This window comes from Hyla sarda, chromosome 4 (genome assembly GCF_029499605.1).
Source record: "Hyla sarda isolate aHylSar1 chromosome 4, aHylSar1.hap1, whole genome shotgun sequence".
Taxonomy (NCBI): Eukaryota; Metazoa; Chordata; class Amphibia; order Anura; family Hylidae; genus Hyla; species Hyla sarda.
In genome coordinates, this window is record NC_079192.1 from 66,732,103 (window position 1) to 66,759,888 (window position 27,786).

General features: G+C 43.8%; 2 protein-coding genes across 4 annotated transcripts in view; one reads left to right on the forward strand and one right to left on the reverse strand.

Annotated features, from left to right (window-relative positions):
* USP39 (ubiquitin specific peptidase 39) overlaps positions 1 to 19,253 on the reverse strand; it is a 36,549-nt gene extending 17,296 nt beyond the window's left edge. The window contains exons 1-7 of the mRNA XM_056571288.1: positions 19,029 to 19,253; positions 17,225 to 17,300; positions 17,052 to 17,146; positions 15,935 to 16,071; positions 12,838 to 12,990; positions 11,445 to 11,670; positions 5,542 to 5,616 (exon numbers count right to left, since the gene is read on the reverse strand). Of these exons, the coding sequence (XP_056427263.1) occupies positions 5,542 to 5,616; positions 11,445 to 11,670; positions 12,838 to 12,990; positions 15,935 to 16,071; positions 17,052 to 17,146; positions 17,225 to 17,300; positions 19,029 to 19,119 (853 nt within the window). The 5' untranslated portion in view covers positions 19,120 to 19,253. The remainder of the gene's footprint in view (positions 1 to 5,541; positions 5,617 to 11,444; positions 11,671 to 12,837; positions 12,991 to 15,934; positions 16,072 to 17,051; positions 17,147 to 17,224; positions 17,301 to 19,028) is intronic.
* C4H2orf68 (chromosome 4 C2orf68 homolog) lies at positions 19,168 to 27,459 on the forward strand. Of its 3 annotated transcripts, none has more exons than XM_056571295.1 (4): positions 19,168 to 19,435; positions 24,961 to 25,076; positions 25,820 to 25,965; positions 26,900 to 27,459. In XM_056571295.1, exons 1-4 carry the CDS (start codon positions 19,335 to 19,337, stop codon positions 27,020 to 27,022), a joined length of 486 nt encoding a protein of 161 aa, XP_056427270.1. In that variant the 5' UTR covers positions 19,168 to 19,334; the 3' UTR covers positions 27,023 to 27,459. The 3 variants fall into 3 exon arrangements, with proteins under 3 accessions (XP_056427270.1, XP_056427272.1, XP_056427271.1); XM_056571297.1 differs by having other exon boundaries at positions 19,296 to 19,435; positions 25,820 to 25,958; XM_056571296.1 differs by lacking the exon at positions 19,168 to 19,435 and adding an exon at positions 19,585 to 19,775.
* Positions 27,460 to 27,786: the final 327 nt, after the last annotated feature.

Below are 27,786 nucleotides of genomic sequence, written 5' to 3' on the forward strand. Positions count from 1 at the left end.
TGTGTTGTCCACAGTGCTCTCAGCTGACACCTCTGTCCGTGTCAGGAACTGTCCAGAGCAACATGTGACGAAGTGGGGAAACCCACGAAACAAGTTTGTTGAGGTTGCACGGGGTCCCCTGATGGTCACTGGAAGTATGCCTGTCACAGGTAATGTACTGATTTGATGTATTATTTTGATCTTATAGGGTCTATGGTTGACATTACCTTACAGTGTTGTATGGAGGAGGTATTTTTGTTATTTGGCATACTCCACTATTATGTTTGATGTTACCTGGGATCCCATGCAAGTTTTGGGGTATATGTATTTTATGGGTTAGGGGTTGTCTGTTCAGTTGTTATTATTCTCTATTTTTCTATTAATAAAGTGACAATTATAGGTGCATGTCCTTAAAGTGTACCTGTCGTCAACAAAAACTTTATATGATGTAGATAATACCATATATGTGCGTTCACTCCCATATAGCCAAATGCTTAGGGCGAGACGCATCATTGAGGCGGAGGACAAAACCGACCATGCTTTAAATAAGATGATTTCTAATTTTTCCAGACGGGGATACCCAAAACAATTACTTCATGATGGCAAAGAAAGAGTACTTGCCACAGACCGCAAAAAACTTTTATCTGAGTCTAGGAAGAGAACAGGTGAAGCTCGAGTAGCTTTCGTATCCACTTATGGTGAACATTCCAAGTTGATAGCCAAAGTTCTTAACAAGAATTGGAATATTCTAACTAGAAGCTTCCCCAATATACCGGAGTTTGCTACAAATCCACTTATTTCATATAGACGTCTCCCTAATCTACGTGACAAACTCGTTAAAACAGACATCTCTCTTAATATGCCCTCCCAAAAGTACCTGACGGTCAGGAATAAGGGCTCTTATCCCGGCTGTCGGTGCACGAACTGTAGTTACATGGACAAGGGTCCGGTATTTGTACATCCCACTACTGGCAAGCACTTTAAATTACACCACTATCTGACATGTACATCAAGTTTTGTCATATATGTCTTGAAGTGCCCATGTGGTCTCCTATATGTTGGGGAGACCACATGGGACTTCAAGACCAGATTTAATCAGCACCGCTATTGTATACGTAAACGGAGACTGGATTTACCAGTGTCCAAACATTTTGCTGAGGCGCATCATACAGAAGGCGATCTTAGATTCATGCTGTTGGATTGTATTCCACCTTTGAAGAGGGGGGGTGACCGTGTGAGCGTACTCAAACGTCGTGAGCTCAAGTGGATCTATGAGCTCCAGACCCTTCGGCCGAAGGGCCTTAATGTAGATTTCACGGTCACCCAGCAAATATATAATGCACAATGAATATGTAGTTAGAGTGGCGTCTGACCCTTGTTTTTCCCGGGGATCCGGCGGTTATCATTGTTCTGATTGGGTATTGATAATAGTGATCTATCTTTAATAATGATATGAACTTATTTTAATGACTTATTTTTTTGTTTTCTCATAGGGATCAGGTGCAGCCGGTGGCTGAACATATGAACCGAAGCGACAGCGGTCCCCTTTGAAATATTTTTTCAAATCACACTACTGTACACTATTCACTATTATAATTTTGTATTGTAAGGGAACAGATTCACTCACACTGGAATAGATTACTAATATTCAATACGATTTATTTTTGATTTATCTTTATTTTATTCATTTTCATTTTTATATATTATATATATATATATTTTTTTATTTTTTTATATTTATTTACTTTATTTTATTTATTTATCCATATATCTGTTTATATATATTTTTCTATATATATATTATTTATATTTATTTGATTTTTTATATTCATTTTTATTATTATTTTTATTTTTTATTTTTAATTTTGTTTTATTTACTATTTTATTTACTTTTTGATAGACTTCATACTTTATGTTGGGGCATTCCTCTCCTCGAGTTGGTTGTCGGTTTATAATAAATCCTGTGGACATGATCACGTTCCCCTGCGCCTGTGTATTTTATGATTGAGTGGCACTCTCGTCCAGGTATTGGTAGCCCAGGTACCAGGGCGCCCCCCGATGTCAGTGTCCGGGACCCTTAGTGGCCCTGTGACATGCGATCGGGCAATCCCCTCCGGGTCCGCAAGGATCGGGCGGTGGACGTTGGGACTCCCTGGTGGGTGAGAGAGATATGTGTGCCCAGTATGACTGCTGCGATCAGGATGAGTTGGGACAAAACCACGGTTTCTTTACTATCGATATTGCGCTGACCAGCGCCTTGCCAACACTTCATACAGTATTGCCCTACATTAAGATGGCCACCGCTATGTGACTTGCAGCGGTGCGCATGCGCACCCGGCCAACACACTGATATTACACCGATAGTCATGTGCTCTATTTCCACTTGAGGGATTGGTCCGTTCCTTTACAACTTTATTTATACACACACTGGCGTCTGTCGCCATGACACTGGCTGTATCGCTATACTGGCGTTCGTCGCCATTACACTTGCTACACATGGGACACGCTTCCTCGGTGAGTGACGCCACACACCTGCCCTGAATCCCTATGATACTTAAGATGTTTGTTTACATACTTTATTGCTTTTATATTTTATACCATTCTCTGTTTTACCTATGTATAAGATCTGCATAGAGATGTTTTTAATATCACTCACTTGTATCTGGATGACCATTGTACATCCCCTTATATCTTTTTGATGCACTGTATGCACTGGCACTTTAAGAATGTTTACATATTTATAATTGTTTGTAATTATGATTGATTTGTTTCACCCTCTATATATACCTTGCTGTGATCACTGTTATTTAGCTTGAGAATGGTGTTGTGAGAACACCGAAACGTCGCTGCTGTTTGCTTTTGGAATAAAGCCACTTTTTGGATCTTTTCACTACTATTGAGTGCTGCGGTCATCCTTTATGCTATATTTATATATATTTATATATAGATATAGATATAGAGATATATATATATATATATATATATATATATATATATATACACACACAATACAGGAATATGGGTGCACTACTGTGGTAGATGTAAACAATACATTGGCTATCCCTCAACACTGATGTTAAAATTGAGACATTCGCCAGTGTATCCTTATATGAAGGACACACCAGAGCCCGCACACCAACGCCAAGGTTTCTCAAATTGGTGCAAGACCTAACGCTAATCCTACCTGTGCTTGATAAACAGAACAGGGGCCAGTGGGCAATTACGGCAGCATTCGGCTGGCTCACAACTTCCTTCCAGATACCCTCCAGTGTTACTACGCACACATGCAATGGGAGGAGGGAGGCAAGCTACAAGCCCCACCTGAGTTGGCTATTATGGGTGCCTGGCCTCACAGGTGCTACCTTAATGCTGCCTGGTAGATATTCAAGGAGCATTAATGTTGGAGTTTACACACCTCCAAATTTAAAATTTAAACAAACAACAAAAAACGTGGTCTCAAATGGTTGGAAGTGCTCAACCCCAAATGCGGTTGTGCATTTATACTGGGGGAGCAGATCCTGCCCTTGTAGTCCGTTGCTAGTTTGTGAGCCAGGCGAATGCTGCCGTAATTGCCCACTGGCCCCTGTTCTGTTTATCAAGCACAGGTAGGTTAGCGTTAGGTCTCGCACCAAATTGAGAAACCTTGGCGTTGGTGTGCGGGCTCTGGTGTGTCCTTCATATAAGGATACACTGGCGAATGTCTCAATTTTAACATCAGTGTTGAGGGATAGCCAATGTCATTGTTTACATCTACCACAGTAGTGCACCCATATTCCTGTATTGTATTCTAATTGTTACACATCCACACTGTTTATCTGGTGTAGGATTCTATTGTGGCACTTTTAGTCCGCTGCAGGCATCCTCCATTGTATGCATTTTTATGCTGGGGATCGCCCTTAGCAACGGACTACAAGGGCAGGATCTGCTCCCCCAGTATAAATGCACAACCGCATTTGGGGTTGAGCACCTCCAGCCATTTGAGACCACGTTTTTTGTTGTTTGTTATATATATATATATATATATATATATATATATATATATATATATATATTTGTAATATACATTGGTTAAAAATTGTGTATATTTTTGGGTGAAAAAAATGCTGTTCCTGCAGCTCTTGTCTGTGTCTCTCCATGAGGAATCCAAAAACAGGAACTCTGCCCTGTCTGTCTCTGAATCTGTCCTGCTTTTTCTTAGTGTACAGAGCCCTGCTTGTCCACCCTCACTTCCTGTATTTGGACTCCTCATGAAGACAAACGCAATAGCTGCAGGGACAAAAATATACACATTTTTTAACCAATGTATATTCCACATATACAAATAATGGTATTATCTACATTATATAAAACGTTTTTTTGTTGACGACAGGTACGCTTTGAGAGACTAAATAGAAGTAATTTACAAATCTGTGTAACTTTCTGGCACCAGCTTATTTGTAAACAATTTTTTTTCCCTCTGGAGTCCCCTTTTTAAAGGTGTACTCCACTGCCCCAACGTTTGGAACATTTTGTTCCGAATACTTGGAGCAAGCAGCGGGGGTCGTGATGTCATGGCCACGCCCCCTAAATGCAAGTCATAGACTTGCATTCAGGGGGCTTGGCGTGATGTCATGACCCCGCCGCTCGCACCCAGCATTCTAAACGAACGCCGGTTGCTGCACAGAGATTGCAGGGGTCCCAGCTGCGGAACTCCCACGATCAGACATCTTATCCCCTATTTTTTTTTGGATAGGGGGATAAGATATCTAGGGGCGGAGTACCCCTTTAAAGTGCAGAGATCAGAGGTTCCTCTCATGCAGCTGTGTATTGTAGTCATTGCATTCTCCTGATCACATAGCCATGGTAGCAGTGGGAACAGTCTGAAGCTCATGAGAACCACACTCATCACAGGATGTCATCGGGTAAAAGCGGACCCTCATTTTGTAGTTAAAGCTGAAAGCAACATCATAAAACAGGAAAGTGTTCTTCACTAGCCATCTGTCCATTTGTAAATAACCTGCTGTGCGAAAGGCCGTCAAGTGTGTTAAAATTGTTGTGTCTCACTAGGCAGGGAATGGAAAGCAGCATGAAGCCTACTGACAGCTCTAAGCACATGTAAAGGGGAGTGATGGTGGACGAATGCACCATCCTAGACACCACAGCAGGGGGTGCAACGTGGGGAGGAAAAAGATCTATAAGTCTATGAGCCCTACCAGCAGTCAGTGGCTATTACATGTAGTACAGAGTACCGAGATTCAAGTCATAAAACACTACTTTGGAAAATAGATCATATTGCACACACACTATCTGTAATTTCAGATTTTTTCTCAGCACCACTTAAAAGAACAGAACACCTACAAATCAATCAGCAGTTTTATATGCTGGCATCTCTTTTACCACAGTTCTAAGTTCAGGTTCAGCGGCAGTGACCATGGGCCACCCAGAACCTGTACGGTACCAGGGTTTGTAATTGAAGAAGCACAAATAGAGACCCATACGGACCTGGGAATGTGCCCTGCTAAATTTTACCCTGCTCAAATTATCTTTATTTGGATGCATATAGGATTATGAGGAGTTACTTACTTTTCTTTTTCTTAGTGCCACCAAGTGCAGAGTTTAAAGCATTTAAGAACCAGGAAAGGAAATCGACACCATCACCTATATAAAAAATAAAAATTAAATATAAATAATAATTTAAAACATGGGACCCCCGGAGCTGAATTTTAAGTGCCACTGCATAGAGCCTGAATCTGTCCATGCTAACATTTAAGTTTATTCTAATTAAGCTTCTTCAAAAAATATATTGCAGAAAATTCTAAAATTCTGTTTTCACATTCTCAAAATCGGCTACTGAGTGCAGAATGGGAGAAAGCTTTAATTCTTTGGATTTTAACACAACATAAAATGTGAAAAAAAAAATTATATAATAATAATAATAATAATAATAATAATAATAATAATAATAATAATAATAATAAGGAAAGGGACTGAAGACTTTCCGAACACCTTGTACAACCACCTATAATTTGCTCTGAAAGGCAAAATGCATTTCAGAGAATACATAGTTTAAAGGTGTTATCCAGGATTAGAGTTGATTTTTGAAGTAGATGGAGCCAAGTTGTAATACCACAAACAACCTGAGGACAGGGTTGGGGCAATTTTTGAAAAAATGTAGCTTTGCTTTTCTATCCCTGAATAACCCTTTAAAAGGGTACTCCGGGGGAGAACACATTTTTTTTAAGTCACCATCTTTTAAGCCAGAAAGTTAAACAGATTTGTAAATTACTTCTATATAAAAATCTTAATCCTATCAGTACTTATCAGCTGCTGTATGCTCCACAGGAAGTTGTATTTCTTTCTGGAGATCTTTTCAGAAAGAGCTCTCTGCTGAAACCTGTCCGTATGAGGAACTGTCCAGAGTAGAAGCAAATCCCCATAGCAAACCTCTCCTGCTCTGGACAGTTCCTTATATGGACAGAGGTGTCAGCAGAGAGCACTGTGGTCAAACTGAAAAGAACTCTAAGAAATACAACTTCCTCTGTAGTAAACAGCAGCTATTAAGTACTGAAAGGATTAAAGTAAAACATGTTCACTCCCGCACTAACTACAGGTACTGACGGATAGTGCAGGGGACGCTGATTCATATGATCCCTACCTTCCCGTCTGGCACTGTGACTGCAGCGCTGCCCGCTTATGAATATTCATCCCCTCTCTCTCCCTCTCTCCGACACTCCTAACTGGTCTTCACTGCGCATGTCATGAAGCAGCACCTGCGCAGCGAAGACAAGTTAGGAGCAACGGGGAGATGGAGAGCCAGGCTGAGGGCTAGTATGCTGAGGTAATGTTCCGGCCTATCGCTGCCCTTCCCAGTAACGATAGGTGCATGAAATGACAAGGTCCACAAAGAGATTTAACTTGAACAACTTTACTTAAGTGCTTGCGATACATCCAAGGCACAGTAACAGTCTAATATAACAGTCCTTATATTGCTCAGTGACTGACAGTTGTTGAGGACCTTGAGCTATTTAGAAAGTCTATGAATTTAGGGTAGATATTTGCAGATCCGTCCGGATTTAGGGGTTATATTAGGTCCGGTGATGCTGCAGAGTGTCTGGGGATTGATACACTCTCGATTTAGCATTAATCAGCCGTTGCCGCAAGGATCAGGCCTAACTCACTGCGGGAGATTGCCGTATAGATCCTTCCACGTCAGGAGCGCAGGAGCAAGAGAGATCCTTACTGTTTGGCTGCGCAGGAACAAGAGAGAGAAAAGATGGCTGCCGCTCCCTTATATGGGCAGGGGCGGGGTGAATCCGATTGGTCCGAACATCTGTCACTCACCATTACAGAGAGTAATGGGATTGCATACGTCACAGGGCCTCCAAAGGTCCTTAAGCAAAATACCATAGAGTTTACCTAGTCACGTGACCCGCAGGTACTCCAACGCTATGGAACCGGTAATTAACCATTTATTTACATATATATTACTATATTTACATTACCCTTACATAAATTACTAGGCTACTAGCTGGAATAGAGGCGACAAGGGGTAGGCTACACAACAGGGATCCCTACGTCCTAGGGACTTTGGCTATGGGGACCCACACATAAATAGGTACCGTATAAGATGCGGTACCGGGACACCACATATGTATCAGCATCCCCCGCACTGTCAGTCAGACAGTTTTCCTTTAAGATTTTTATATAGAAGTAATTTACAAATCTGTTTAAAGGGGTACTCCGGTGAAAACCTTTTTTCTTTTAAATCAACTGGTGGCAGAAAGTTAAACATATTTGTAAATTACTTCTATTAAAAAATCTTAATCCTTCCTGTACTTATTAGCTGCTGAATACTACAGAGGAAATTCTTTTCTTTTTGGAATGCTCTCTGATTACATCACGAGCACAGTGCTCTCTGCTGACATTATTATTATAATAATAATACTTTATTTATTGTTGTCCTTAGTGGGATTTGAACGCAAGTCCCCAGCACTGCAAGGCAGCAGTGCTAACCACTGAGCCACCGTGCTGCCCTTAGCATACATCTGCTATGCACGGTTGCTAAAATGGACAGAGATGTCAGCAGAGAGCACTGTGCTCGTGATGTCATCAGTGTTCCAAAAAGAAAGGAATTTCCTCTGTAGCATTCAGCAGCTAATAAGTACTGGAAGGATTAAGATTTTTTAATAGAAGTAATTTACAAATATTATAAACAAAATGGAGAGGCTCCTGTCTATCTGACCGTCACTAAAGACCCGAGCAACCCAACAAACACCTATACCCACGGTGTAAAAAATAGGGACAATATATTAAAAGTAAATGGGGCTCAAAGGTCAAAGATATCTGGTTTAGAATAATTTGTATTTATTAATATAGAATGAAAAATGAATTAAATAGGGAATGTACAGGGCCCTTGTACTCCCCTAATTAATTTAATACACAATAAGATATATAATAATCCCAATATAAAAATAGCAACTAAAAATAAAAAATAAAAATAACAACTGTAAAATTATTCTGCGATTTGAGCCTGTGTTATCAATATGGCGATCTACTAATCCTGTAGAAAAGCACAGTGCAAATGTTCATTCCTGTTCTCAGAGCTCTTCAATAAAACAGATACAATGTAGCAGCTGCAGATAACAATAAGTCAATTGGTATTGTATCTGTCCAGCCAGTGGCAACTAAATCCCACCTATATAGTGATACAATGTAGCGCTTTGTGAATAGTCGCTTAAAATCGATCTTTAAGTATCTCTGTATATACCGCAAAATATCAAATCAGCCAGTTGGCAATAAACTCCATAAAATGCTCACCACTCCCGGGATACCATGGATCTCCCTTCGGTGTAGTCCTGTGGACCGGCTGTATGGTGTATTTCGCCCGGTGACTGGCCTCAGTCAGGGATCGTGCTTCTGGAGTTTCAGCCGACTCCTAAGGACGCAGCACTTGGTGGTGGGCACCGTTTGGGGGGACTGCAGCGCTGTCAAGCGGAGTCCCTTGGTCGGACCAACTGGGAATGAAGGCGGTCAGCAAGCATCGAATCCTTGTTGTAGATAGCCCGGTTAGCTTTATACTTGTGATTAAAGTAGCGGCTGGATGCGGTATGCAGAGTAAATAACCCGGCGGCGTTCCTCGTGCACAGGTCGCGCGCTCGGGAGATAGCGCACTGTAACAAATGTCTTGGATCTGTCGGATGATCGCTAGTGCTGTTAGGCAGATGTTCTATATTGGCAGGCTCAATATTGCATATTTAGGCATATTTAGGCATCTCATAATAATAGTGGACATATATGACAATATAATGGGACACATAAGGACTCAAAAATGTGTACCATTTTGAACAAGCAGATTCAGGGCTAATACGGGCCCTTCCCAACTCTACTATAGATAAAAGTTATTAGCCCTGAATCTGCTTGTTCAAAATGGTACACATTTTTGAGTCCTTATGTGTCCCATTATATTGTCATATATGTCCACTATTATTATGAGATGCCTAGTTAGTCTTTGTATTTATCTTTTATTTCATTTCACTCTATTATTATTTGTCTATTATTATTATTTTTATTTCCACTTTTATTTTTATTATTATTATTTTTATTTATTTTTCATATATTTTTAATTTTTTTATTTTATTTATTTTATTTTATTTATTTTTATTTTTTTATTTATTTATAATTTTTTCTAATATTTCTAGCATGTGATCGAGATTGAGATTTATCCCCATATGTCTCTAGTTATTATTACAATTGCATATAGTTTGTAATGTTATATACTTTTGCAGGTTTTTATAAATTCGTATTTAAGTGTTGAAATGTTCATAGACAAGTATAAATAGAGCTTATTCATTTCTTTATAATTAGGTAGGGTTTTCTAAAATGCAAATCATTGAATTTTTTGCCCAGGATGTGAGGTCATAGTTTAGGTCATTATGAAGGGGCGTGTTTCAAGGTATATAAACCACTATTATGTTATAGTTCACACGTTCCGCTGCTGAAGAAAAAACAGAGGATGGTTTTGAAACGCGTCCAGCGATTCTAAATATGCGATATTGAGCCTGCCAATATAGAACATCTGCCTAACAGCACTAGCGATCATCCGACAGATCCAAGACATTTGTTACAGTGCGCTATCTCCCGAGCGCGCGACCTGTGCACGAGGAACGCCGCCGGGTTATTTACTCTGCATACCGCATCCAGCCGCTACTTTAATCACAAGTATAAAGCTAACCGGGCTATCAACAACAAGGATTCGATGCTTGCTGACCGCCTTCATTCCCAGTTGGTCCGACCAAGGGACTCCGCTTGACAGCGCTGCAGTCCCCCCAAACGGTGCCCACCACCAAGTGCTGCGTCCTTAGGAGTCGGCTGAAACTCCAGCAGCACGATCCCTGACTGAGGCCAGTCACCGGGCGAAAGACGCTATACAGCCGGTCCACAGGACTACACCGAAGGGAGATCCATGGTATCCCGGGAGTGGTGAGCATTTTATGGAGTTTATTGCCAACTGGCTGATTTGATATTTTGCGGTATATACAGAGATACTTAAAGATCGATTTTAAGCGACTATTCACAAAGCGCTACATTGTATCACTATATAGGTGGGATTTAGTTGCCACTGGCTGGACAGATACAATACCAATTGACTTATTGTTATCTGCAGCTGCTACATTGTATCTGTTTTATTGAAGAGCTCTGAGAACAGGAATGAACATTTGCACTGTGCTTTTCTACAGGATTAGTAGATCGCCATATTGATAACACAGGCTCAAATCGCAGAATAATTTTACAGTTGTTATTTTTAGTTTTTATTTTTAGTTGCTATTTTTATATTGGGATTATTATATATCTTATTGTGTATTAAATTAATTAGGGGAGTACAAAGGCCCTGTACATTCCCTATTTAATTCATTTTTCATTCTATATTAATAAATACAAATTATTCTAAACCAGATATCTTTGACCTTTGAGCCCCATTTACTTTTAATAATTTACAAATATGTTTAACTTTCTGCCACCAGTTGATTTAAAAGAAAAAAGGTTTTCACCGGAGTACCCCTTTAACTTTCTGGAACCAGGTGATTAAAAAAATTAATAAAAAAATGTGTTCTCCACCAGAGTACTGCTTTAAAGGGTTATCCAGGGATAGAAAAGCAGAGCTACTTGTGGAGGATACAGCAGTTCATAAGTACTGGAAGGATTAAGAGTTTTAAATAGAATGTATTTACAAATCTGTTTAACTTAGTGGCACCAGTTGATTTAAAAAAAATAATAATAATAAAAAAAAATTTCCACCAGAGTACTCCTTTAAGAACGGGCCAGGATCGGAGCTTCTAGTCACCAAGGCAAAAAGGAGGGTAGAATCACCCAGATGACAAAGCCTCATTCCAGGCAGTTTTTACACAAGCTGCAGCATCTTAGAGAGAATGAAGCCGCTGTAATAAAGTAGTCTGCCCCTCTTTCATGCTGCCCGTGTCTGGCCTTACCCTGCTTAGTGATCTGGAAGGTCTTCTTGCTGCACAGAACCACCGCCTGCAACATCTCATGTGGGGAAACATGTGCCTTAAAGTTCCTGGGGTTCCACAATTTGCGCATCAACTCTCCAAACCTTTGTACCAAGAGGAACATTATATCCCCTGGGGGGCGCTGAATTCCACGATAATTATCTTCCTCCAAGAAGTAGTTCCTCAGCGGTGGAACATTGGACAAGGCCTAAAATAGATACATAAATACATGAAGTCTTAATGCTTGGCAAAGTTTGGGTGCTTTCCATTCATTTGGGGGGTGCATTTTTTAAATGCAATTAAGAGCAAACAGTGCTCTGCATAGAGCAAACTTTATGACATGTCAGATGGGGGACCCCCACTGCTACTGAGAATAGGCCGCTTCATTTATGAGAACACATTTTCACCGGTTTTAAGCTGCTGCATAACTATAACCCCCAACATGTTCTGTGAAGCTGGGAGTTGTTGTTTCTTAACAGCTGAAGAGAGAGACTACTCTATATTATTAAAGCTCCTTCTGAAAACCCATGGCCAGACACAGCTCTGTGCAAAAAATACATTGACATATTAATTCTGGGGACCGGGCAGCAGTGAGAAATGTGTGCTCCCCTAAACAGATCTGCCTATCTGACTTATCTCTTTTGGTCACCATGGAAGGCATTTCAGTACGTAAGAGTGGTCTCAACACTGTGGATCTCCAGATGTTGCAAAACTACAACTCCCAGTATGCCCAGACAGCCAACGGCTGTCTGGGCATGCTGGGAGTTGTAGTTTTGCAACATCTGGAGGTCCAAAGTGTTGAGACCACCACTTCAGAGTATTTTAAAGGGGTACTCCGCCCCTGGCATCTTATCCCCTATCCAAAGGATAGGGGATAAGATGTTAGATCGCCGCGGTCCCGCTGCTGGGGACCCCGGGGATCACCGCTGCGGCACCCCGCCATCATTACTGCACAGAGCGAGTTCGTAATGACGGGCGATACAGGGGCCGGAGCAGCGTGACATCATGGCTCCGCCCCTCATGACATCACGGCCCGTCCGCTTAATGCAAGTCTATGGCAGGGGGCGTGACGACTGCCATGCCCCCTTCCCATAGACTTGTATTGACGGGGGCGGACCGTGACGTCACGAGGGGCGGAGCCGTGACGTATCGATGCTCCGACCCCTGTATTGCCCGTCATTACGTGCAGAGCGATCTCGCTCTGCGCAGTAATGATAGCGAGGTGCTGCAGCAGCGATCCCCGGGGTCCCCAGCAGCGGGACCCTGGCGATCTGACATCTTATCCCCTATCCTTTGGATAGGGGATAAGATGTCTAGGGGCAGAGTACCCCTTTAAGACATTGTTCGTTATGAAGAGAATGCAGAACAGACTCACCTGCAGAACAGCATTGGCATAGTCATTCGCTTTAATGTTGTTGAGTCCCACGATGCCTGGCAGGTAAGTGGTCCCATCATATGCCCTAGATAACTTGGCTTGCTTGTCCAGATTACTGATTTGAGCTTTAGTAAAGGTTGGCTTTAATACATACTAAGAAAGAAAGAAAGGTAAAACGTATAATAAATAGTGATCTACAGATAACTAAGAAGTGGGATCCTTAAAGATATGCTCCAGAGGAAGTTGTGTAGTTCTTTCCAGTCTGGCCACAGTGCTTTTTACTGACACCTCTGTCCATGTCAGGAGGTTTACTATGGGGATGTGTTCCTGTTCTGGACAGTTCCTAACATGTCTGGAACTGTCCAGAACAGGAGCTAATCCCCATAGCGATCCTCAAGTGCTCCGGACAGTTCCTTACATGGACAGAGGTGTCAGCAGAGAGCACTGTGGTCAGCTACACAACTTCCTCTAAAGTGGCGTTTCTAAAGCGTGGTCCTCAAGACCCCAGACAGGTCATGTTTTCTGGATTTCCTTTTTCACAGGTGATATAATTGTGGTTAATGAACCAGGCATCACCACAGTTATATCACCTGTGAAAGACTAAGGAAATCCTGAAAACATGACCTGTTAGGGGGGTCTTGAGGACTATGCTTGACAAACCCTGCTCTAGAACATACAGCAGCTGATAAGTTCTGGAAGGACAAAGATTTTTAAATAGAAGTAGTTTACAAATACGTTTAACTTTTTGGCACCATTTGATTTTCAAAAATTTGTTTTCCACTAGAGCACCCCTTTAAGCTTAGGCTACAAGGCCACTTTTGGTCACTTGTGAGTGGCGGTAAAATTACAGCGTGACTGCATCCTCAATATCCCATGTGTGACCACTGTAAAAAGCTGGAACAGAATGAATGTTTTGGATTGGTCACCAGTGCACTCCCTGAGCTAAATTCTCATGGTGAAACATTAAAGGGGTACTTTGGTAAAAAAAATTTAAATCAACTGGTTGCAAAAAGATAAACAGATTTGTAAATAAGGTTATTCAAAAATCTTGATCCTTCTAGTACTTATCTGCTGTATGCTCCAAAGGAAGTTGTGTAGTTTTTTTCCAGTCTGGCCACAGAGCTCTCTGCTGACACCTCTGTCTGTGTAAGGAGCTGTACAGAGCAGAAGCAAACCTCTCCTGCTCCGAACTGTTCTTGACATGGACAGAGGTGTCAGCATAGAGCACTGTGGTCAGACTGAAAAGAACTACAAAACTTCCTCTGTAGTATACAGCAGCTGATAAGTTTTGGAAGGGTTAAGATTTTTAAATAAAAGTAATTTACAAATCTGTATAACTTTCTGGCACCAGTTTATTCTTTCCACCGGAGTACCCCTTAAAGCATGAGTTTTAAGTTATTTCACAATGCAGTCAACCAAATGAGGATTATGCTGGAAACAAAATGTATATACCGTATTTTTCGCCCTATAGGACGCACCGGCGTATAAGACGCACCCAATTTTTAGGTGCAAAATCTAAAAAAAATTTAGATTTTGAACCCAATAGTGGTCTTCAACCTGCGGAACTCCAGATGTTGCAAAACTACAACTCCCAGCATGCCCGGACAGCCGTTGGCTGTCCGGGCATGCTGGGAGTTGTAGTTTTGCAACATCTGGAGGTCCGCAGATTGAAGACCACTGCATAGGAGGTAATACTCACGTGTCCCCGCCGCTCTGGACCAGTCACCGCTGCCCTGGATGTCGCTCCGGAACGTCTCTGCTGCCGGCCGGGTATCCTCGCTCTCCGTCGCGCCATCACGTCGTTACGCAAGCACGCGACGACGTGATGACGAGGAAGGAGCACGCCGGCCATACAGGGGATCCCTGAACGGAGAAGACACCGAGGAGGCAGGTAAGGTCCCTCCCGGTGTCCTGTAAGCACTAACCCGGCTATTCAGTCGAGCTGTTCGGGACCGCCGCGGTGAAATCGCGGCGGTCCCGAACAGCCCGACTGAACAGCCAGGTTAGTGTCACTTTCCCTTCAGACGCGGCGGTCAGCTTTGATCGCCGCGTCTGAAGGGTTAATACAGGGCATCACCGCGATCGGTGATGTCCTGTATTAGTCGCGGGTCCTGGCCGTTGATGGCCGCAGGGACCGCCGCGATAGGGGTGCATTCGCCGTATAAGACGCACCGACTTTTTCCCCCAGTTTTGGGGAAGAAAAACTGCGTCTTACACGGCGAAAAATACGGTAATACAGATATGCTCAGCTCCAGCTACCGGGTGGGTGTCGGGCGAAGGGTAGAGGCAGGACGGAACACAACCTGATGAATGCTGGGAGCTGCAGTTTTTTAGCACCATACTTGTTCGACAAACAGGAGTACAGAAGAATTACAAAAAAGCCTGCACTAAATATATATACACCACTAAGAAACTTAGTGTTACTGAAAAACTTTTCACATGTTAAAAGTTTAGAGCGCCCCTGGTCTCAGTGCTGAGAACCACTGCGATTGTGAATGACAAACAATTCTGTAAAGTGTGAGGCAGCACTCTTCACTCCATGGCCGCTCGCTCACCCCAACTCGTTGACTGCATTAGAACTTATGTAAATAAGCTGTGGGTCTCAGCACTAAGACAATGTGCAAGTTTTTTTTTTATAATTAATGTAAAAAAATTACAATTTTTTATTTTTTTTTTAAACACATTTAAAAAAGGGGAACTCCGGTACAACGGCTGACCCCTTCATGCATCTCTATGATAAAGCCGGAGATACAGCGCAACTGTATCACTGGCTCTCTCAGAAATGCAAGAAGGGGGTGTGTAGATCACAGCTCATTGCAGCAGTCGACACAGCTCCGTGCATAAATCAGTAGCTGCTCTGTTCATGGGAAAAGCCGGGCACTGGGCAGGAGATCACAGGGACTCCAAGTGGTCAGACTCCCTGCTATCAGATCCTTATCCCCTATCCTGAGGATAGGGGATAAGTGGTTAGGTACCGGAGTTCCCTTTTAAAGATTTGCAAGTGCACCTACTTTGTTTTTAGTCAGATGCTCCAAATTAAAGAGGTCTAGGTGTCAGACTTCATGTAAGTCAAATTCCCAACACTGTAGCAACTTACTGTAATGTCTTCCAAGGATGAATCGATGATTTTGTAGTTATCGGGCAAACAGTAAAACATTAGGGTGTGTAGATTCAGGAAAACATGGTGACTGAACTGAACGCTGTGGATGTAGGCATGAGACTTCAGCCCCCGACCTGTAAATGGAGAAAACAAAAGATTTAGAAGTATAATGTCAGATTCTATCCGCAGCCACTGTTACTATTCATTCTAAGGCTGGGTTCACACCACATTTTTGCAATACAGTTCCTGTATACGTTTTCAATGTGAAAACCGTATGGAACTGAAAACCGTATGCCAAAAGAGGCATCCGGTTGTGTCAGTTTTTTTCTCGTACCCAAAACTGTAGCCTACCACTGCTTTTTGGTCCGGGTGAAAAACCGTATACTTTATTTTATTTTTTATTTATTTTTTAACATGGGAGTCAATGGGAACCGTATGCGCGTACGGTTCCATTCGGTTTGCACCATACAGTTTTTGACACCTAAAGTTTTGTTTCTTGGAATTTGAATCAAACAAGGAAACTTTATTCATAACGGAGTGAAAAGTTAAAAACATACGTTTTTTTCTTAAAGGGGTAGTCCAGTGGTGAAAAATGTATCCCCTATCCTAAGGATAGGGGATAAGTTTGAGATCTCTCTGTATGGGGGCCAGGCTCTCCGGCCAGATAGCGGGTGTCTACCCCCTCAATACATCGCTATGGCAGAGCTGGAGACTGCCGAAGGCAGCACTCCGGCTCTGCCATAGAGTTGTATTGAGGGGGCGTGTCGGCCGCCGCTTCGTGCGGGGGGTCAACACGCCCCCTTCGCGCGGGCTGTCGGGGCCCCGTACAGGAGATCGCGGGGGGGCCCCAGCGGTCGGACCCCCCGCGATCTGCAACTTATCCCCTATCCTTAGGATAGGGGATAAGTTGTTCACCACTTGTTCACTACTGGACTACTCCTTTAAAAACGGATGCAACCAGACATACATTTTTTTTTCAAACCGTATACAGGTTAAAATTTGTACACGTTTTGATACAGTTTAGTCCGGATTTGAGGAATCCGTTTTTCATCAAAAACCTGATACGGGAACTTGCAATAATGTGGTGTGTACTCAGCCTCAGCTGGTCACTTACCCTGAAAGTATTTGCCGCACACCAGACAGGCATAAACATTAATGTGTGACAGCGAAATAGAGCAAAGCTTCTCAAAGTCGAAATCCAAGACACTCCTGCAAGAAGACAAAACAATTAAATAATGGAAAGATCTAGAACAGTTTATACCTGCAACGTTCAGCCGCCTTACTGACCTGTTGATAGTGTCCAGATATGGGCAATGCCTGCTGCGCCGGTCTTCAGGCTCATGACGGCTGTGCCTGGCTTCAACTGAAATATTTAACAGATTTAATTTTTAATGCACATATTATTCCAAAGTAATATGGAGATCCAATGAAAATGACTAGAGATGAGCGAACTTACAGTAAATTCGATTCGTCACGAACTTCTCGGCTCGGCAGTTGATGACTTATCCTGCATAAATTAGTTCAGCTTTCAGGTGCTCCGGTGGACTGGAAAAGGTGGATACAGTCCTAGGAAAGATTCTCATAGGACTGTATCCACCTTTTCCAGCCCACCGGAGCACCTGAAAGCTGAACTAATTTATGCAGGATAAGTCATCAACTGCCGAGCCGAGAAGTTTGTGACGAATCGAGTTTACTGTACGTTCGCTCATGTCTAAAAATGACCTGATATGTCACTGATGTGTGGGAAGTCTGCAGAGCAGTGTTTTGCAACCAGTGTGCCTCCAGCTGTTGCAAAACTACAACTACCAACATGCCCGGACAGCCGTTGGCTGTCCGGGCATGCTGGTAATTGTAGTTTTGCAACAGCTGGAGGCACACTGGTTGCAAAATACTGCTATATAGAAATGCATTGAATGACCCTTTGCGTAGAAGGTCGTGTCAGATTTCTAGTAGCAGACATCTCTGATCAGTGCCACAAGAGTCAGAGTTCTTTAGATCCTTTACCTGAAAACTAGTAGTAGTCAGTCAAACTAAGAGTAGTCACTCCTGTATTTTCTCCTATTTCGGTGTGATTGACAGTAAGGGCTCCTCCGATGTCACCTCTCTGATCGGAGGAAGAGAGGAGGGGGAGAGTCTGTCCACTGGACTCCCCTCCCCTCATATCCGGGCCTACATTGCAGCATTCTGATTATGGACGCTTAGAGCTTCCGTGTTTGTGACGTCACACCACACCCCCTCCGTGCATGTATATGGGAGGGAGCATGAAGAATAGTACATAGCCATCACGCCTCCTCCCATAGACATGAATGGAGGGGGCATAACGGCTGTGGCCGCCCATCATCCAACAAGGAGTGCACCGGGTAACTGGAGTGTCGTGCTGGAGATCGCGGGGGTCCTTTAGATAGGGGACAAGATGTTTAGGGGCAGAGTACCCCTTTAAGTGCTATTTCAAGTGGACTTGAAAGGGTAGCCTGCTGCATTATCCAGTCCAGTTAAAATAATGCTTATGGCTTAAACTTGGTTAGTCTATTTGGGCCAAGGATATGAATGGTATATGTTGGCATTAGGTAGTCGTGGGATGATGGCGGACACAGTAAAGAGCAGATTTTTGCGGTCCACGCACGCACGCACACACACATCTCTGATGGTGTGGCCCCTGCAGATAACTTGGTCAGCCCTAATGCATAGGAAGTTTCCCACCCATAACACAGGCTGCAGCGGCAATAAGTAGTCTCCTGTAGCTGTAACACAGTGTTTGCCAAACAGGGTGTCTCCAGCTGTTGCAAAACAACAGTTGCCAGCAGGCCTAGACAGTCAAAGGCTGTCCAGGAATGCTAGAAATTGCAGTTTTGCAACAGCTGGAGGCACACTATTTGAAAAGCACTGTTGTGACCAGTACAGAGAGGCCGGTGCCCACAGCAACCAATCACAAGGCACCTTACATATCTATACAACGTTCTAGAAAATGAAAGCTGGACGTTGACTGGTTGTTAATATCACGTGTTCCCTTTGCTACATTGAACGTTATTCACACGTAACTACAACCCACATGGTCGAGACCAATGTAAGCCTCCCGGGCTCCCGCACACACCTGCAGCCACCGCCTCTTCCTCTTCGTCATCATCCTCCTCCTCCTCCAAACTATCCTCCGGTTCCCGTTTCAGCCGTTTCTCCGGGTTCATCCTGCTCACACCAACGCCGCTGATGCGTACAGAGCCTGGAAGTCACCCCGACACACAAAGACCACCGATTGGTCAATACAGGACGAAAACGAGGTTTGACGCGCAGATAATGTTCTGGCCTCTGATTGGTTCTCATTGCGTAACTTTTCATTGGAGGTGACCAATCAGCGGTGAACTCGGGCTGAGTTTACCGAAATAGGGGAGATTGGAGGGGCATGGAGGAAGAAACGGAGTCGCGGGTGAGGCCAGGACCCGGCGGGCGGCTGGATATGAATCATGGATTCGTTCATCATATCCGGCGGAACCAGATAGCACGGTGAGTGGGTCCGGTAGACATTGTTGTCCCCCTATAGACCAGTGTTTCCCAATCAGGGTGCCTCCAGCTGTTGCCATACTACAACTACTCGCAGCATGCCCGGACAGCCAAACGCTGTCCCGGCATGCTGGGAGTTGTAGATTGGCAACAGCTGGAGGCACCCTGGTTTAAAAACACTACTTTAGGTTATGTTCACACTGAGATCATTGGGTTGACTTCAATGTGTCAGATTTGCTGCGGATCCATTGTAATAAGTGGGTTTGAAAATCTGCTGTGGGTTATGTATTTGTGAACGAACTATATAAAGATTGCAGATATGGATATGTATGCAAATGAATGGGTATGTATCTCTAATTTACATAAATAGAAACTGCCAGCAGGGTCACCTGCATTAACCTGGTAGATAGTACAGATGACCCTGGTTCTAGCTATCGGTGCAGCCATTTAGGAGATACTCATATTGTTGCTAATATGGTCTTTTCTTCTTAAAGGGGTACTCCGGGGGGAAATAAATGTTTTCAAATAAACTGGTGCTGGAAAATTAAACAGATTTGTAAATTACTTCTATTTGAAAATCTTAATGCTCCAGAGGAAGTTTTGGAGTTCTTTTCTGTCTGACCACAGTGCTCTCTGCTGCCATCTCTGTCCATATCAGGTACTGTCAAGAGCAGGAGAGGTTTGCTATGGGGATTTGTTCCTGCTCCGGACAGTTCCTGACATGGACAGAGGTGGCAGCAGAGAGCACTGTGGTCAGACAGAAAAGAACTACACAACTTCCTCTGTAGGATACAGCAGCTGATAAGTACTGGAAGGATTAAGATTTTTAAATAGAAGTAATTTACACATCTGTATAACTTTCTGGCACCAGTTGATTTGAAAACCTTTTTCTTGCAGAGTACCCCTAAAGGTAAACTGACAGCAGGGTTGACCGTACTAACCTGAATATACAGGTACATAGTGCAGGTGACCCTGTCTCTAATGTTGCTTATTGGGTGAAAATAGGTGCAGTTAAGAAAAAAATACCATATTAGCAACCAGATGAATATCTCCTGGATGGTTGCACTGATTTCCACCCAGTAAAAAGGGTTAGAAACAGGGTCACCCACATCTACTTCTATATTCAGGTTAGTGCCAGTGACCCTGCTGTCAGGTTTTTTTAGGGTGTGTTCCCACCTGGCATATACGCTAAATTTGCGGCAGCAGCAGCAGGAAATATGCTGCGTATTCCTTGTGCACTATACACACAGGGCTTTTCGGCGGCAGCCCTATGCGTGTAGTGAGTTTTGGAGGCGGGGCCGTGTGCCAATGTGACTGTGACGCGCGGCTCCGCCTCCAAAACTCACTACACGCATAGGGCTGCCGCACATCTTGCGCATCGTGAAATACGCTGCGTAAACGCCAGGTGAGAACTCACCCTTAAAAGTGCAACTCAACTGTCACATACTAAACTGTGCACACATATGAGTAGGGCTTCACATGTACCATCCAGGCGTACCTTTGTTCTGTGTTTACGGTGCTTTGTATTTATTAAAATGTACCAAGTAAACAGATGAACTTATCATCTCTGTGGGTTCCCCTTGTCATCCTGAGTCCATATCACTTTTTTTTTTTTCTTCATTTTGGGCCATTATTTCTCAAGTTATTGCTTTGTAAAGTCTGCTCAATGTCCCTCTTCTTTTGCTGCTGCAGACGTGACGTCACCTGAAGCCTGCATGGTAACACTTCCGCCCTTCCCTGTTCTATGCTGCACGCAGTCTCGGTAGCGCACGTAGAACAGGGAGCCAATCGTGGCAGGCAGCCTGTGAGTCCCCTCCTCTCTGTTATGCAGATTGCAAGGCATACAGATGTGGTGGCCCAGTACGGAAGGTGTTACCCCGTACCCTTGCTGTCCTGTCAGGCAGCCTCCTTCAGTGTCCCAGGGCTCCTTGCACCTGTTTCCCCCCCTGTACATATGTTCTGCAGTGTATTGTATTATAAAATGTGTTGTATCTTTAAGAGTTATGCCATGTGATTGTTACCCAGGAGGTATCAGTGACCAGGTGATCCCAAGAGTGACCTATGGGCTCCCTGCTAGTCTCTCCCATATAAGCCCTGGGTGGCCCTAGCTTATCTCTTTTTGAGCTCTGCTCTTCTGCTAATCTGAGGTCCAGTGCAGTCGCCTAGTGTGTGTGTCCAGTGTTGGAGACCTCAAAGTCCAGTCCTGCAGCCACCATCAAGTCAAGTAAGATAAAGTCACAGCTTTATGAGTTACGTCAAGTCAGTCCCTGTCATCTGTCAAGTCAGCGTGGTCTGCATTCAATTGTCCAGTCCTACTACAAGTCCCAGCAAACCCTTAAGGTATCTCACTGGTCACCTCCTTGGGCCCTGGCTGAACTGTATAGACTTTACCAACTGTCTACCCTCAGTAAGGTACCATTGTCTGAAACTTCAGAGTCTTTATTGCCCCTGTGCCTAGCCCAGAATCCAGCGGTATACCTTCGGGTGGTTATAGGCGTCACGAATAAAAGGTAACAACATCTGCCCTGCACCTCATACCCCGCTACCACACAGAGAGATGGGACATCGGAGCGTGTTGCTTGCCGTGCACCCTGCATTCGCATCAGTAACATGGGAGCGCTTCTGCCAGGGGGGAAACCAGGCAGGGGGGCAGTGGTTATGTCTGTGTTCACAGAGCCCCATGCGTGTCGCTCCCACCTGCATGGCTTGCAGGCAGGGAGCGAGAGATGAGCAGAGCCGCACTTCCGGAAATTGGACCAGTGCCCATCCGGCACTGGTCCTGAGGCTATGCAGCGCCTGCAGAATGCCAAACAAGAGAGACCCCCTAGTGGACACTTTTTAAACAGGTAAAAACTGCTGAAAATATATATATATAGATGCAAATCATAAAATGTGGCAGTATCTTGTAATACATTTTTTATCGGGCTAACAGCATTTTGTAGAGAAGCTTTTGGGATTCCTCCCTTTATCAAGTCCAAAGCAAATCTAAGCTCACAAGCAGAAGACACAGGTTACATCTCACAAATATGCAGGGGTTAAGACAATAGATGTGGAGAATTCACACTAAGATGGGCCATAAATTTAGTCTATGAGCCTATAGCAGCACAATTTATGGCCCATCTTAGTGTGAATTCTCCACATCTATTGTCTTAACCCCTGCATATTTGTGAGATGTAACCTGTGTCTTCTGCTTGTGAGCTTAGATTTGCTTTGGACTTGATAAAGGGAGGAATCCCAAAAGCTTCTCTACAAAATGCTGTTAGCCCGATAAAAAAGGTATTACAAGATACTGCCACATTTTATGATTTGCATCTGCATCACTGGACTAATTCGGCTACTCAAATTTACTATATATAGGGGATCCGTGCAATGTAAAGCATAGGACAGTGGTCTACAACCTCCGGACCTCCAGACGTTGCAAAACTACAACACCCAGCATGCCCTCACAGCCAATGGCTGTCCGGGCATGCTGGGAGTTGTAGTTTTGCAACATCTGGAGGTCCGCAAGTTGAAGACCACTGGTAGAGGAAGTTGTACTCACCTGTCCCCGCCGCTCCGGACCGTCACCGCTGCCCGGGATGTCGCCTTCCATCGCTGTCCCCAGGGTGTCCCCGATGCTCCGGCAAGGCCTCTGCTTCCCCGGCATCCTCACTCGTCCTCCCCGGCATCATGTCGCTACGCACGCCGCTCCTATTGGATGACGGGACGGCGTACGCAGAGACGTGATGACTACGATGGAGAGCGCCGACGATGCAGAGGATCCCGAAGAGGACCCGCCGGAGCCCCGAGGACAGGTAAGTGATCATCAGTGGACCACACGGGGCACCGTAAACGGCTATCCGGTGGTAGCTGAAGCAGTGCTGAAGCAGTCTAGCCGTTTATGCGATGGCCCCGACATACAAAAGCATCGTATGCTGATGCTGCCTTCAACATGTTGAAATGATCGTATGTCGGGGCCATCGTAGGTCGGGGGGTCACTGTATTGCAGGAAGGCTTTTTACATTTTACATAAGGAAGACAATATAAAAAGTTTTACTTGATGGCAGGTACTCTTTAAACAAGCTTCTTTAAAAAATAAATAAAAAAAAAGGTCCCCCCCCCCCCCCCCCCCACTAATCGCAATACACAGGGTTATAGTGCAGGTGAAGCAGATTAAAATGATGTAGCACTTACTGACATTGTTGTCATCGTTTCGGTGATACAGTCAGTATTATCCTCTATTGCTAGTATGGAAATTAACCCCCTAACTACCATGGAAGTTGGAGCCGACATACCCAGCATCCCTGCCTTCATCTCCTCTGTTCCCATATCCCCCCCCCTTTGTAAATATTCATGGAACCTCCTTTACCAAAGTAAGCGCAAGGTGGGAAAGCAAAGGGGACAGAGGCAAGGATGCTGGGTATGTCGGCTGCCAGTTTTCTAAGATATCAGAGAGACGGGGCCTGGGGGCCACTATACTCCCCTCTCTCTACTGTGTCTCTTCTCTTCCTTTTGATTGACACACAAGGCTCGCCTGCAGGACCTGTGCAGTTGTCTCATACATGAGCCATCAATGTGTATTGCAGCACATGGGCAGTGAGTTTAGGAATGATTCAGAACCTCTTTGACTTTCTGCACGTGCAGTAATAACTAGAGGTTAAAGGGGTACTCCACCCCTAGACATCTTATACCCTATCAAAAGGATCTCTGCGCAGTACCCGGCATTCGTTTAGAACATCACAGCCACGCCCCTCGTGATGTCACACTACGCCCCCTCAATGCAAGTCGATGGGAGGGGGCGTGGCGGCTGCCATGCCCCCTCCCATAAACTTGCATTGAGGGGGTGTGGCATGACATCACGACCCCCTCTGCCCACACTCAGCGTTCGGAACAAAATGTTCCAAACCCTGGGGAAGCGGAGTACCCCTTTAACCCTGCCTCTAGTGACAGCTCTGTCTTCATTGACGGCGCATGCAAGTCACAACTACACAGGGCCACCACAGTCAGACCAGCCCTGTGTGTCAATCAAAAGGAAGAGAGGAGAAGATGTAAATAGAGAGAGGCATTGTGGCAACAGAGCATAGTGGGCTCTGCCCCTCTGACACCACTAGATGCGTTTTATTTTTAAATAACATAAAGCACCCTGAATACTGAACAAAGGTACGCCTGGATTATACTTGTGAAGCCCTACTCCAATTTCCAATAAAGAGAAGCAGTTATTACTAGGTCAGGGACTGTGTGAGCCACAGCATGCAGGCCTCCTCCCTCCCCCACCCCTCCCTGCCTTTAATGAATAATGTACAGTACTGTTCCAGCAATGAGCCCTGCAAGCCAACCAGTCAAGGCAAGGTCAGGTGGGATGGTGGAGGGGGGAGGCATGCATGCTGCTGCTCACACAGCCTCTTTGACTCTTGAGATGTGAGTATAATCTAGAGCTGACAGTTTCCCTTCAAAGGGTATGGTCGGGCCCACACTGTGCAGCCTGTTCCATATCAGACTGTTCTTCATTTTAATAGGATTGTGGGTTTTATTTTTGTATTTTTCCCTAGAGATGATTATGATAAGGAAGTGAAACAAGCTAAAGAGAAGCAAAGGAGAAGGTACACTCCAGGACCACCCCGACCCAAGAAACCAGACCTACAGGTCTACCACCCACGTCCAAGAGGTGAGAGCTTTGTATCATGAAGGGGAAATTGCTATGCATTAGACTTAAAGGGGTAGTCTGTAGCACACGTTCCTCTCAGAGAGCCGGGGTGCTGGGCTGGAGGTTGGGGGGAGTTCTGTCATCCTTGTGGCAATATCTGCATTTCAATAGTTTTTTTGCCATTGCTATCTAGTGTGCTGTATGGTTAGTTTAGTATTATTAAATTTTTTTTATGACATTTTATTTTATTTATATCAGTGTAGCACCCGCAAGGGCCCTGTGGTGTGAGACACTGTTCTGTGTTTAATTATAGAGATTGTAATTTTATAAATTTGTATATGTCTTTACATCATTATTTTATGTCTATCTAATCCAGTGTTTCCCAACCCAGGGTGCCTCCAGCTGTTGCAAAACTACAACTCCCAGCATGCCCCGACAGCCTTTGGCTGTCGGGGCATGCTGGGAGTTGTAGTTTTGAAACAGCTGGAGGCACCCTGGTTGGGAAACACTGATCTAATCTACGAGCCCCAATTTTATGGTTGGTTTAAATAAAACATATATTTAAAAAAGAAAACGTAAAACATCCACTCTTATCCCATATTTGTGCACATAATTTCACATAATTTTGCTAATCACTGATCAGAGGGGAGAAAGAAAAAATTTATGAAAGAAAATTATTATTTTTTTTATTTTTTTATCTATAAACCTTTAGTGAGTTATGTAGCATTTTTCTTTAATACAATGTGTATCATCCTCACCCTCAGAAAGGCCGACCCGCACTGCTGGTCTAGCGGACGACGACCTGAGTGACAGCGACTCCAGCACAGACCCTGAGACACCTGGACATGAGCTCTTCTGCTTGGAGTTTGAGGCAGACAGCGGTGAAATTACATCTATTATTGTGTACGAGGTGTGGATCCTTTACAGAAAGTGATATTTTAGTGTACACCTATACATGTATATTAGAGATGAGCGAACTTACAGTAAATTCGATTCGTCACGAACTTCTCGGCTCGGCAGTTGATGACTTTTCCTGCATAAATTAGTTTAGCTTTCAGGTGCTCCCGTGGACTGGAAAAGGTGGACACAGTCCTAGGAGACTCTTTCCTAGGACTGTATCCATCTTTTCCAGCCCACCGGAGCACCTGAAAGCTGAACTAATTTACGCAGGATAAGTCATCAACTGCCGAGCCGAGAAGTTCGTGACGAATCGAATTTACTGTAAGTTCGCTCATCTCTAATGTATATCCATAGGTTGTACTCCATAATATGTTATTACAGCAGACGACTAGGTTTCTGATATCTTAGGCCAGAGTGTTCCAAACAGGGTGCCTCCAGCTGTTGCAAAACGACAACTCCTAGCTTCTGGCTGTCCGGGCATGCTGGGAGTTGTAGTTTTGCACCAGCTGCAGGCACACTAGTAGCAACATAACCCCTCCCCTTCATATATTTACTTCCCTCTTTGGTGGAACTTGATGGCTATTTGTCAATTATGACCATACTTGTAACTATGAAGGTTCTGTATGCAGGAGTCTATGGGCTAAGATTCTCCATTATAAGGCAAAAAGGGTGTGAAATGTCCGGACGGAAAACCCGCTAGGACCGCTTGCACAGTAGGAGGATAATCGCAGGCAGATTTATTTCCCCCGTATTTTAGCCCCTGGCCTCATTCTCTGATCCTGTGAGTTTGGGTCGATGGTACCAGGGTCAGACTTGATGCTCGGCCATAATACAGGCACAGACCCCTCCTGTAATTATGCTGTGAAAATGCATTATCGCACGCAGATGCAGAAAACTATACAACAATAAAAGCTTTTTTCTCAATTTCTTCCCTGTCTCTGCAGGATGATGATGCTGAGCAAATCGCAACAAAAATCTCAGTAGAGAACCAGCTGGAAGCCAGAATGAAGGAGGCCCTGAAAAGACGGATTCAAGAGGAAATTACCAAAAGAAGGGTGACCCGCTGACTTCTCCCCAATCACCCTATACAGACTATTTATTCCTATGTAAGACCCCACCTTTCGGGGCATCTATTTACTGAAGAACAGTGGAGAAACCTGTACGAGCTCTTCTGTGCCAGTAATGAAGAGCAACCTATGTCCTGTCTGCTGTGGGAGGAGGGGCGCCTGTTGGGTCAGAAGTCTTAGGAGATTTAGGGAATGCTGTACAGCAGTGCCTTACATGCTCTTCAAGAAGCTGGCAGATTTTACTTTAGTTTGTGGTGTTTTTATCCAAGTATTTATTACTCTGTTTACAAAAATGGAGTATTCCTAGAATTAGGAATACTGATGGGCGTAGACCTGATCAATGGGGTGTTTCATTTTGCAAGGAAAAAAATAAAATGTAACATTTTTGCAGACTTTGCTTACGCCCGGGGTCTCAGTGATGTAAATGATATATATATATATATATATATATATATATATATATATATATATATATATATATATATATATGCCAAATTTCAAGATGATTGGATAATATTTAAAGGTTGCAAACTTTGATCAGTTTTGAAAAAGTAGGCAACAAATATGATTTTTCTAAGTTAATGACTTTTATTGGGAAAACTAGAAATCACAGCCTTAAAATATTAAAACTAGACACTAAGATTAATAGGTAGTATAATAGGCAAAACATTATTTTAACTTTGAACGATGCAACCCCTTCTTTTCTTCGCTTGATGACGACTTTGATGCTCGACTACCCTCAACAAGAACTGTTTGTGTTGTTT

What these genes read in the sequence shown, in the direction of transcription:
- C4H2orf68 (XM_056571295.1), top strand. Translation starts at nt 19,335, where the DNA reads ATGGAGGAAGAAACGGAGTCGCGGGTGAGGCCAGGACCCGGCGGGCGG. An exon ending in CTACCACCCACGTCCAAGAG is followed by an intron (nt 25,077 to 25,819) that starts GTGAGAGCTTTG and finishes CCTCACCCTCAG; the next exon opens with AAAGGCCGACCCGCACTGCT. An exon ending in CATCTATTATTGTGTACGAG is followed by an intron (nt 25,966 to 26,899) that starts GTGTGGATCCTT and finishes CTGTCTCTGCAG; the next exon opens with GATGATGATGCTGAGCAAAT.